This window comes from Cornus florida, unplaced genomic scaffold (genome assembly GCF_030987335.1).
Source record: "Cornus florida cultivar Cherokee Brave unplaced genomic scaffold, ASM3098733v1 CherokeeBrave_3.0.0_Hap2_Chr10, whole genome shotgun sequence".
Taxonomy (NCBI): Eukaryota; Viridiplantae; Streptophyta; class Magnoliopsida; order Cornales; family Cornaceae; genus Cornus; species Cornus florida.
Genome location: NW_026775580.1, coordinates 115,137,574 through 115,150,738, shown reverse-complemented (window position 1 = coordinate 115,150,738; position 13,165 = coordinate 115,137,574). Strand labels below are relative to the sequence as shown.

The following is a 13,165-nucleotide window of genomic DNA, read 5'->3' as shown; positions in this document are numbered from 1 at the left end:
TGATCACACAAATAAATAAAACAGGATCACACAAATAAATAAAAAAATAGTGAGAGCAATACATTGTACTAATCTAATCCAAGCAGGTAAATATAAAGTACCTCACACAAATAAATAAATAAAATAAAAAGAAGAAGAAAAAGAATAATAAAACTCGAGAAAAATAAAATAAAATAAAATAATAAAAAGAAGACGAAAAATAAAAATAAATTTGCCAAACTCCACTCTCGAGAGAGCCGAGACTCAAGAGAAGAAGAAGAAAAGAAGAAAAAAAAAATTTGAGACCGATCTGGCAGATCCGAGAAGAGGAGGAGGGAAGAAGAAGAGAAGAAGGAGAGAAGAAGAAGAGAGAGAAGGAGAACTTACCTGCTGGCCGACGCAGATCCGAGAGTCCGAGTGCCTTCGCTGCCTCTGTCAAGTCTGTCTTCTTTCCTTTGCTTTTTGCTTCTCTTTTTTTTTTTTTTTTGTTTTTTATGTTGTAACTTGTAGGCTTTCTATTATATTAACTAATAAAATAATAGAATAGAAATAATAATAATATTATATACACAAACAATAAACAAACAAAACCCAAAATAACAAAAAGAAGTAAAAAAACAACATTTTCAAGCAGGTGCGCCTTTAGCGTGCCTGTAGCCTGGCGCCTTGGTGGAAAAGGCGCATGCCTTACTTAAGACAGTCGCCTTAAGTGTACTCAAGGCGACAACATGGCTCCTGGAGGCGCATTGCGCCTCAGGCGCGCACCTCGCGCCTCAGGCGCGCGCCTCCGGCGCCTTTAACAACTATGAGGGAAATAATATATATCTTCCAACATATTATTCAGAAATTATTGTGTTTCTTCTCCCTCAATTATGTTTTCTCCCTTTGTGATTCTTCTCTTCTCTCTCATTCTGATTTCTTCCCCTATTATTCTTATTTTATTTCTCTCTCAATCTCTTTCTTAACCTATTTATTATTTACTTGAATTATGTTTTCGAACCGCCCTACCCGTTGCTGTATCAATTGGTATCAGAGAAAAGATCAATAGATTTCTCTACTATTCACAACAATCAAACCCACACTCTACTGTTCACAGCTATCAAACCCGTACTGTTTATCATCAATCAACCCAAACAAAACCCTAGCTGTCACCGCCGTCTGCAATCCAAATAAACCCTAAAACCCAAAGCCACCACTACCGCTGCCATCATCCATCACAACCGTCATAGTATTTACCCACTGTTCCCTGTAATCTCAACCAAAACCCTGATTACTACCACCAAATAACAACCACCATCACCTATTCAAATCATAGTTGTCAGCCACCACCCTCCAAACCCTAGCTGCACCACCTTCTACAACAAGACCTGAGCCAATTGAATCCCCAACAGTAATTGGATCCAACTCAGCCACTGTAACCAAGCCAACAATCATAAGACCCAAACCTTGGCAGCAAGACCCAATTGCAAAACCCATACCCATCGACTCGACAAAACCAATAGACCCAAACCTATAGAATTCTGAAGCGAACCCAACCCCCCAGCGCAATCCAAAGCCCCTCACACCAATAATCAACAGCCTTCCTTACCAGAATATTCTCTGCACATCATAGTCAGAATCTGCCACAGTTGCCGGAATCTGCAACAGTCACCGTTGTCAAAGAGCTTCTTGTTCGTTCTCATCGTCTTTAACCTTCACCGCAGCTACAAATCCTCGACGGAATCTGCTACAAACATCATCACCGGAAACCATCGTTGGAATTGCATCGCGTTGCCCTCGCCATTGTTAGTTTTCGTTGCCATTGCCGAAATAATAATATCTAGAGTAATTGCTGGTGGTTGCCGGAATAGTTTCTGGCCGTCGCCGGAGTCGATTCTGCGGTTCGTTGTTATCATTGCTAGGTCACAGGGCCTAAAGTTTTGTTCTCTTCTTCCTTTGGAAAGAAGGTCCAGGGTATATATATATATATATCAGAGGATCAATGAGCTCCTTTGGTTGCTTAACAAAACTCATCACTTGCTTTGCAAAATACACTAGGACACATGTGCTCCAGTGCAAGCTGCACTCTCTCCAATAATGAAGGCTTTAATTGCTAAAGAATTTTTAAAGCATTCAAATTGTGATGTTAGATTTGCAGTTGCTTCATGCCTTTGTGAGTTAACAAGGATTACAGCACCAGAATTTCCCTATATTGATGATCAAATGGTAGGAGTATTTCAGATGATTGTTTCATCCTTTGAAAATCTGTCCGACAGATATAGTCTTTCTTTTTTTTTTTTTTATAAGTAAAAATATATTAGAAAGACGTTCAAAAGGGGAACGCGTCCCTAATACACAAAAACGAAAGAGCAAAAGCCAAACCTATGGACCAACAGAGTCCAATAGAATAAAAAAGTCATCGATCGAGGAACAAGTGCTGCCTCTGACATAGCAGAAAAGAGAGCATAGGATAAAAGACTTAAGGTTTGCAAAAGACGATTCCTTCCCTTCAAAGTTTCTGTTATTTCTCTCTCCAAATACACCACCAAACACAATGGGGGCGACCCTCCAAAAATCACGAGCATGACCAGAAACAGGGCTTCTTCTCCAAGCATAAATTAATTGGAAAGAGTGCTTAGGCATTACCCACTGAATGCCAAAAATACTAAATATGAGATTCCAGCAATCAAATGCAACAGGACAATGCATAAGAAAATGGTCCACGGACTCACCATCAGTTTTACAAAGACAGCACCAATTAACAATGGTATTACCTCTCTTACGCAGATTATCCAATGTTAAAATTTTTCCCCAAGTAGCAATCCAAACAAATAAGGCAACTCTAAGAGGAGCTTTAGAGCGCCAAATACACTTCCAAGGGAAATCATATCCAATAAAATTAAACAAACACAAGAACATGGATCGAACTTCAAATCTACCATGAAGAGAGGGAGTCCACAAAATATCATCACAACCTCTGCCAACATCTTTCTGTCTATACAACAGGTCCAAGAAGACGCAAACTTCAGCTATCTCCCAATCCTGAAAGGAACGCCTAAAACGCACATCCCACGTAACTCCACTGTTATCAAGATGATAAAAATCAATTACATAAGCATGCTTATTCTCGGCAATGCTAAAGAGACGAGGAAAAGAAAGAGACAACAACTGATCACCACACCATAAGTCTTCCCAAAATCTAACATACGTACCATTACGAACCTTAAACCGAATATGGGTGGAAAACACATCCCAACCTTTCCGAATGAACTTCCAAACGCCAACGCCCCCGGTAATAGAAACAGGACGAGAGGACCAACCTCCACTCTCTTCCCCAAAACGACACGAGATAACTCTTCTCCATGTCGATGACGTTCTTTACCGAATCTCCATAACCACTTCCCCAATAAAGCTCTATTAAAAGGGACTAACTTCCGGATACCTAAACCGCCAAACTTCAATGGTTTACAAACCTACTCCCAACTAACAAGATGATACTTAAACTCCTCTCCTTTTCCACCCCAAAGAAAATCTCTCTGAATTTTTTCAATTCTTTCAGCAACAGAACACGGGATCTGGAATAGAGATAAGAAATATGTGGGAAGGGACGAGAGGGTGCTCTTAATAAGAGTGACCTTCCCCCCTTTTGAAAGATACTGTTTTTTCCACCCTGCCAATCTTTTTTCATACCTGTTAATCACCGGATCCCAAGTCCCCACTATCCTAGAGGAGATTCCCAAAGGTAAGCCCAGATAAGGGAGTGGAAAGGCACCCACTCCACATCCAAGAACAGTAGCTAAAGTGGAAATATTAGAGACCTCCCCCACTGGAACAAGCACACTCTTTCCAACATTAATCTTAAGACTAGACACAGCTTGGAAGCATGTAAGAATGCACTTCAAATACTTGAGCTGGGAAACATCAGCATCACAGAAAACCAGGGTATCATCTGCAAACAACAAATGGGATATCTCGATCTGGTTAGCAGCATCTCTACCAACAGTGAACCCCCTTATGTAACCCAGATTCTCTGCTTTTTTCATTAATTTACTCAATCCCTCCATGACAATGAGAAAAAGAAAAGACGATAAAGGATCTCCCTGTCTCAAACCACGCGAACTCAGAAAAAACCCAGCAAGAGAGCCATTCACAAGCACAGAGAACATAACTGATGAGATGCAAGATTCAATCCATTTTATCCATCGATCTCTGAACCCCATTCTCCAAAGCAAATAAAGAAGAAATTTCCAATTCACGTGATCATAAGCTTTCTCGATATCCAGTTTGCATAAACACCAGGAACTTCACTCTTCAACCTGGAATCGACACATTCTCCTGCAATAAGAACAGAATCTAAAATCTGTCTACCCCCAACAAAAGCATTTTGTGACTCTGAAATGATTCCATCCAAAACAGTCCGCATTCTAAGAACAAGAACCTTGGCAATAAGCTTATACATACACCCCACTAAACTGATTGGCCGAAAGTCCTTAATGTCAGAGGTGTTGCTCTTCTTAGGAATAAGAGCTATAAAAGATGCATTTAATGATTTCTCAAATGTGCCATGAGAATAAAATTCCTGAAAAGTGCCCATTACCTCATTACACACCACCTCCCAACTCTCTTTAAGAAACCGCATAGTGAATCCATCTGGCCCTGGAGCTTTATCACCATTGCAACTGGATAATGCCTTAAGAACTTCCTCTTCAGAGAAAGGAACCTCAAGCATATCACTATCCAACGTAGAAATAGCATTGAAGTGCAAACCATCAAGTTTTGGTCTCCATTCCAAAGTCTCAGTATAAAGCTGCTGATAAAAAGAAACAATACCCCCACGCACCTCATCTTTCTTCCGCACCTCTGAACCATTCACACGAATACGCCTAATATTATTATATCTTCTATGAGCGTTAGCAAGTTTGTGAAAGAATTTAGTATTACGGTCACCTTCTTTAAGCCACAAAGCCCGAGATTTCTGACGCCACGATATCTCCTCCATAGTGGCAATCTCAGCAAAAGCTGCCTGACAAGTCGCTCTTCTAGAGCGAAGAGAATCCGTATCTTGCCCTGTCTCATCAAGACGATCAAGATCAGCGATATCAGCCAGGACCCTATTTTTTTTCCATTCAAGATTCCCAAACACTTCTTTATTCCATTTCTTAAGCTCAGATTTGAGAATCTGAAACTTCTTAGCAAGCACATAGCTATTAGAGCCAGTAAGTGTTGTTTCTTCCCACCAGGACTGGACCTTCCCTTGGAAGTCTTCAGCTCTCAACCACATATTTTCGAAACGAAATGGAGTCCGTCTAGATCTCATGCCTCCACAATCAAGAACTAAGGGCACATGATCAGACGTGACTCTAACCAAAGCTGACTGAGTGACATCCGGAAACTTCTCCTCCCAATCTCCATAAATCAGGAATCTATCAAGCCTCGATAAAGTAACTGGGTCTCTGCCACTAGACCAAGTGAAAGTTGCCCCTTCCAAAGGCAAGTCAATAAGAAGGTAACCATCAATAAAGTCAGAGAACTGGGTCATCTCTGAAGACCACCTCCCCCCTGCGGATCTTTCAAATGGAGACCGAACAGAATTGAAATCCCCGCCTAAGCACCAAGGCAACGGCCACAAATCCTTAATGTAACTGAGTTCTTGCCAAAAAGCAATTCTAACACAATCAATAACGGGTCCATAAACTCCAGAAAATACCCAACTGAAGTTATCATCTTCCATCTGAAACACGCAAGACAAAGAAAATAGCCCTTTCCAGATATTCGTTCTAGACATCCATCTACGATCCCACATAATAAGAATACCGCCTGATGTACCATAAGCGTTCAAAGCTTCCCAATCCACGAACCTACTTCCCCAAAGGCTTCTAACCACGGCATCAGAAATAGAAGCCAACTTGGTTTCTTGCAAGCAAATAACATGGGCATTCCACTTCTTCAAAGCAACTTTAACCACCTTTCTTTTGTCCGGATCATTTAATCCACGGACGTTCCATGTAATGATTCGTATCTTCATTGAGAACCAAAGATAATTAGTGCCCCTCCTCCCTGCTTCCCACTTCTAGTCCTTCCCCTTTCTTTATTCACCCCATCCTTCCCTTCGTAATTGATATTAGAAATAAGGTTCTTAACCTCCTGATCAGCTTTCCGATGTGCATGTTTCTTATTTTTAACAACTTTTGTGCTTTTAAAGGTCTCTACATTATTGTTTCCTTCCACAATATCATGAAGAATGATTTGTGTTCGATCATCATCTCCTTCCGAGGAGACACCCAAAGCTTCGCTGACCTCGCCAATATTATCCAACACCCAGTCCATACCCATATCGTTAACTGTCTCTAAGCAATCAGGGTGCACAGTTGCTAAGGGTTCCATAATGTCCACATCAGATTGATCAACATCCCAGGCAAGAGGACAAATCTGTTGAGACTGATCATCAAAGTCCTACCCTTTGCTTTCAGTATTGTTCTGATACAGGTTTAATTGCAAATTCAATTCTGTTCCAGTGTCATCCATAAAAATTTTCATTAAATCATAGGTAGAATTGGTCCCAGTCACGGGGGGTAGACCATTTAAGCCTTTTAGAGCAACACAGAGCTTAAGTTCATTAAGTAAAGTCATGGCTAAATCATCTTTCAGTTTAAAATGAAGGTCTCGACCAACACAAACTGTCACCCCGTTAGAACAATCAATACTTCCGGACTTGGACATTGAAGACGATGATTCTGCATCCCGTGGTACAATAGCTTTAGAAAAACCTCTCTTTTGATCCAAACGATCCTCCACTACACCTTCACTATTTCCCAGCACCTTACTCGAAGAAGGGGTAAAAGATGAGCTCTTAGGATGAGAAAGAGGGGTCAAACCTGGAGAAGGAGAAGGACAGCGTACTACCCATTTCTGTTTTTCAGTACGAGTCCATCGAGTACCTTGTCGACTAGCTAAACCAACAGGCCCGTCTCCACTTTTCTTTCTCAGTCCGACGCTGAAATGAAGAAGAGGAGAGAGTTTGATTTTGGGCTTGAGTTTTAACCTGGGCTTTCCTTAGATTTGGGTCATTAAGAACAGAAACAGAAACTGAGTTTGGTCTTCTAATAACCCGTCTTTTAGTATGGGCTAACTTAGGCCCAAAATCAGGCTTGAGCCTTAACGCTTTAGTTTGCCCATAACCCCTCCGGCCCAAATCAACTTTAGGCCAATCTGTGTGGCCCAGCCCATTTTCCTCACCAACCCTTGTAGATAAGGATAGTGTGGAATCTGGAAATGAAACTCTATGAGCGCCACGTGTAAAGTAATTATTATCAGCTGTGACGCGCATAACCAGTGCGTGTCGTTGACTTAATCTTCCTCGTACCCATCCTTTCTCCGGCATATGAGTAGGCCTTTCGCCGCCTTCGATACTCTCTGTTGAGGGAACCAACGCCGGCGCAATTTCTTCCCAAATCGCCACCTTGTAGCAGAAAGTATCATCATTAATAAACACAAATTACGGACAAGTCGATCCTATCTTCACTGTAATATGAACGCTCTCGGCATCCTTGGTTTCATCGGCAACAGCTCCCACAAATCCGCCGCATAACTCCCCTACTTCAACAAATAGGGCATGACACCATAGATGAAGGGGGAGCCCAAACATCCGGATCTGTTTGAGTCCTTTTTCTCTAAGGACGCCACAACATCCAACCCTAAAAGACCACACATCGATCCGTAAAGTTGTAGATCCCCAGTGACGTTGTCCTTCCTTTAACACGCATTAGGCTTCGGCCTGAGAAGGAAACCTAAAAAGAAGCAACGAATCAGATAATGGAGTAACCCCCAGACCACAGGACGTATTCCATGCTTTCGCTACCCATTCCTCCACACGATCACGGCCCCCAACTTCCTTATCAAAACGACCAACCAAGCAAGATGAGAGTACTGATTTCCTCCCTCCGACGGACTTCCCGTCGATATACATAGACGGTCCTCGATGCGGAACAGCAGACTTCACATCCCCAGCTAATGAGATTCTTGGAATCCTTGCAGTTTCTAAGTAAGATTTCATCGCGGAATAAAACAAAAAAAGAAGAAAGAAATAAAACAAAGTCTCAATCGCGGTAAAAATCGCCCCTAGTGGGGTGAAATCGCCCATAGTGACGTCATCACGGACACTGTACAAGGCCGAAGCCAAAGACTGTCTAACCGACGGATATAGTCTTTCTTATGGTAAAAGGGTCAAAATTCTCAACACATTTGCAAACGTCAAGTCATGTTTGATAATGCTAGATTTGGAATGTGAAGGGTTAATTGTTCAGATGTTTTGGTACTTTTTAAAGGAAATAAAGGATCATTATTCAGACAATATCTTTAGATATATGGAGCAAATTATGACTCTTATATTGGAGGAAAGCGACCATATCTCTGTAGAACTACTTCGTCCTCTTCTAGCTAGTGTTAGAAAGGGAAATCAGACTATTTCACCTGAATATTACAAGTTAGGAGAAAAAGTTTTGAACTATTGTGCTACAATTCTTAAGTCTTGTCTTTCAAAAGCTCTACAATCCATGGCCCTTTTGTCAATTGATTTTGCTGAGATAGTCGCTTATGTTTGTCAAGATGAATCTGAAAAAGAGAATTTTCAATATAGTCACATCTCTCCAGTGTTGGCAAAAGAAGAAAATGAGGTAATTGAGGAACACCCAACTAAATTGCCACACGAGTATCCTGCAAAACACTTTTGCCCTAGCCCCAAGATCGCTTTTGTCTATTGTCGCACATAATCTCACACATCCTAGGAGCATGTTGAATTGAGTCAATCAAATGATGAATTTACACAAAAAGAGCTCACTTAAGATCATGTTGAAAGGATTGTCAGACTTTATACATCATCTACTGCCATTATGTCAAATAAGGATGTCAAGTACACTAGTAATTTTTGGAAGACACTTTGAAATTTCTTAGGAACAAATTTGAAGTTTCCTTTTGCATCTTGTTTGATGACAGATAGGAAAATTGAGGTTGTGAACCAAGGTCTAAGAAAGTTGGTTAGTTTTATTGTTACCATGCACCTAGACACTTGGAACTTGTTTTTACCCATCATGGAGTATGTTTGTACTAGTTTGACTAATGAAAGTACTGGCATATGTTCTTTTAAAAGTACTGGCATATGTTCTTTTAGGGTTTCCATAACCTTAGACGGTGAAGATCCTGAGAAGAGAAGTGTCGTCCGTGACGATGAAGACGGCAACAACACAGATGATATTCTGCGTCATCATGAGTAGGTAATTCCTCTCTTAGGGCACTGATGTAACCCGTTCTAAGTACTATGGTTTGAGTGTTTCAACTTTGAGTGTTTTTAATATATTATATTTCTGATTACATGATTCTGAGCAATTGAGACAAATCAATTAATAGTTTTTGAAAAGTTATTACCTTGTCTTAGATATAACTACTTTTAAACTATTCTCAACCCATTCTTATTGGACGGTATCTGGCGGAGCCCTGCCGAACACAAGAATGGAGATCATGTAATGGTGTTCCAATGTTTTTTATAAATAAATATTTTCATAGTCTATGCTTAGGAAAGATGGATTGTTTGCAAAATTAGTTAAAGTAGGTAGGTGGATAGTCCATATTAACCGCAGATAGGTTATAGTTAATTGAAATTTATAAAAATCTTTCTTTAAAACCGAATTGAACGAATGTTACTGAATTCAATTCATTTGAAATATAAATTGTTAAAACCCCAGAGTTGAACAGTTAACCATAGTACGAAGTTCGTGGTGAAGTCAAAGCCCTAAGACCTTTCTCTCTCTGATCTCTTTAGTTTAATTTTAGTTTAATTTCATTTTATGTTTGTGACAACCAATCAACAAATTCAACCAGTTACCTGTAAACCAAAAAAAGTAAATTGGATTAGTTAGAAACAAAACAAAGAACACTCATCTCCCTGTGGAATCGACACCCTCTTTATAGTACTATCCCACAAAGATTCGTGTTATTGCAAGTGATAATAAACTGACACATCAAGTGTGCAGGACAAAATTTGTCCTAATTGGACAGGACTGAAGTATTGTCCTATCTTTATTATACTCTCTTGATATTTGTATACATTGATCACCTCTATTTATAGGTGATATGAGAAAGACTGGTAGCTAGAGAATAGAAAATACTTAATTTATAAGTATTCTTGAATTAAAAGTATTTTATAAATAAGGAATTACACAAAAAGTCAAATACAATTATGGTAACAAGTCTCATAGCAGCATTCTGTCAAGGAGTAATTTAAGTAAGGATTCCTATAATAATATTCTCCAACACCTCTAAAATTGAAATGTAAATTCTATAAAACAGCTACTAGACCATCACGCTTTTATAAGACAGAATGCCAGACGGCTAAGAATCAATGTAACAAAAGGAGCGTGGTTGAAATATAAATTTTAGGAGGATGTTTGGAAAAACAAGAAAAAGAGAAAAGAAATGAAGAAATTTGTGCAACAGTTAAAAGTAGCAGCAACTAGAGATATAATGAGGGAAAATTGATTAAGATGGTATGACCATGTATACAAAAATTCGAAAACGAATAATTGCACCAGCCGGAAAAAATTATGTGTTCCAGAAAAAAGGTAATGCTAGAGGGAGAGGAAGAGTTAAAATTAATGTGAATTGATATTGCAAAAGATTTGATAGCATGTGATTTGATTGAGATTACGGCCTCAGATAGAGCAGAGTGGCAAAAGAGGATTTCAGTATCCAAATAATTAAGAAAAGGCTTTTGTTGAGTTGAGTATAAATTCACATAATTTGAAGAATAGTAACTTGCCAAATAGTATAGAAAAACAAGTAACTAGCTAGGCAATAAAATATAAGTTCGCATGAACCTTTTTCACAGTTTAATCATAATTGGCAATAAGTACCAAAGTACCAACCTAAATTTGGAAAGAATTCCAATAAGTTGAAAAAGCTTTCTTGAGAAAAACGGTTCCTTTAAATCCTCCACACTGGATAAATCAGCTTCAGTGCCATCTACAGGAACAGCAGAACTTATATAGTTGATTTTAGAGAAAAATATACCATTTTCATTCTGAATTGTGTTACAAATATCATAGAAGTACTAACTGGATAGTGGTGCTAATCATCCACACACAGTTTAAGGATACAGTATACTTTTATACACATGTACTATGTAATGATCTTGAGGATGAAAATAATGACTAAAAGACCACGGATTGCAACAAGGAAGTTTAACACTTAATAATACCTTTCATGCATCCACAAGAAAACATTGAGGCAGCCTGATTCAGATATCTATCAGACAAAGATTCATCACCACCATTTCCTTCTACCTCTATCAATTCATTTCTTTTAGAGTGATCTCCCTTTAAAAGGATGCGGCTAGCCTTTGACAAGAGCAAAAAGGTAAGTTGAAAACTTCCAGTGATCTCCCATAAAAACACATGCAGTAACCTATTCTATGGAGACTAAAATCACAAGCATCTTTAAGACAGCCTTTCCTTGTGACTAACTGGAATTAAAATTAAATGAACAAATTATAGCAGACCTGTGACAAAAACATCCAGCAGAGAAAGTACAGCTTGCATGATTTCGAAACAACCTCAAGAAGTAATTCAATGAATAAAAATACACATGAGTTGGCAAAGGCAAATTTGTGGCCCTGCCTCAGCAAATCTGACAAAGGCCCAAGAGGAAGAACAAATATATGAAAATAAATAAGACTAAAGATGACCACACAATTAGAAGGTTGGTGGGACTAAAGACAAAAATCATAGAAATTTAGTCATCAATTCATAAATAAAATTAAAAGGTTCCCCTAGTTCTAGTTTTTTGTCAAACTTTATAGTATTCCCGTTTCTTTTTACAATATTTTGCACATGTCCATTCCACCACCAAGTTTCCTTTTGATTCTCCAAGAAATATTTTGATACAGTTTTAATACATTTAATCATCCTATTCCATATTAAGTTTATTTGATCTTCTACTTTCCATGTTGATTCTTTTAGCATCCTATTCTTAAATAATTCTACTTTATCCCCTCTCAAATTCCATCACCTAGTTCTTGGGTTTAATGTTCTATTTCTCCTTTAAGATTTGATTTAATTATTAGTCCACAAGAGATGATGATTACTGTTACAGATTTGGTAGCAGTTAAAAGGATTAACATCATCCTCTCTTCTTATCTCACTTTCTTTTTCGGAAAATTCGGTTGATGAATTGTCACTATAAAACAATCAAACAATTATAAAATAAACGGACAACCTCTATGGATGAGCCCTCGGTAGCAGAGACTAGACAAAGGAACCAAAACTATCACAGTATTATGTCCCTTTCTTCTCATGTGCACTACATAAGTTAAGTGAGAGAGCCTATGATTGGGATCTTTATATTTAGCTATGAGCCCACTAATTCTCTAACTTGTATCAAACTAGGACACCTAGTCCTTATCAAAATTTAGTATCAAATTTATCTCTTTATATAAATAGGAAATGGAAGCCCATAATTGCAAGTGCGCCCACCAATATATTAACAAAGAAAAACTAGAGAATAAGCTATTTACAAGAGTCCATTCTGGCATCTTTTTGCTTATTTACAAGAGTACATTCAGGCCGTGTAAACACAAGACTCGTATTTAAATCTAAAAGATAATTTGACTCATTTGATGTTTCAGTAAACATTTATACAATTTATATATTCAATTAAACACTTCATCAAACAAAACATGCCAAATTTAATAAGTCCAATCCAATTAAGTCTTATTGGAATAACCTATTTGTTGTTTATTTGAACAAGTGCAGACTTCCATGTTGAACATCTATATATACCTTATATACTATTCAAGCAACCCAACCATGCCCTTTTATGGCTCATAATTGAACAAAACCGGTTGGCAATGTCAACATGACATCATAAAGATCATACGATCTTCTCAGGTCTAAGGATACAAGTATTTTACTTGACAGTGATTTCAGCATAGAAATTATTCTAGATTTAGTTCAACACATTTAACTCATTATATGTACTCATATATTGCCTAGAAATCAACTATTCCAAACAATTACATAAAAGGATCAGCATTATATATGTTAGTCTCCAAATGAAATGTTCATCTCTTCACTTGTGACTAAGAAGAAAATAAAGTTTAAGAAAAACAAGTACCGGAAAAACTGTCTTATCTTTTATGATTCGATAAATCATTCAAAAT

General features: G+C 38.3%; 1 protein-coding gene across 3 annotated transcripts in view; it reads right to left on the bottom strand.

Moving 5' to 3' along the window:
• LOC132277511 (dicer-like protein 4) overlaps positions 1-13,165 on the bottom strand; it is a 41,394-nt gene that overhangs the window by 19,222 nt on the left and 9,007 nt on the right. For all 3 annotated transcript variants that reach the window (XM_059779364.1, XM_059779365.1, XM_059779366.1), the window contains exons 9-10: positions 11,207-11,345; positions 10,875-10,971 (exon numbers count right to left, since the gene is read on the bottom strand). In XM_059779364.1, coding sequence (XP_059635347.1) covers positions 10,875-10,971; positions 11,207-11,345 — 236 coding nt within the window. The remainder of the gene's footprint in view (positions 1-10,874; positions 10,972-11,206; positions 11,346-13,165) is intronic.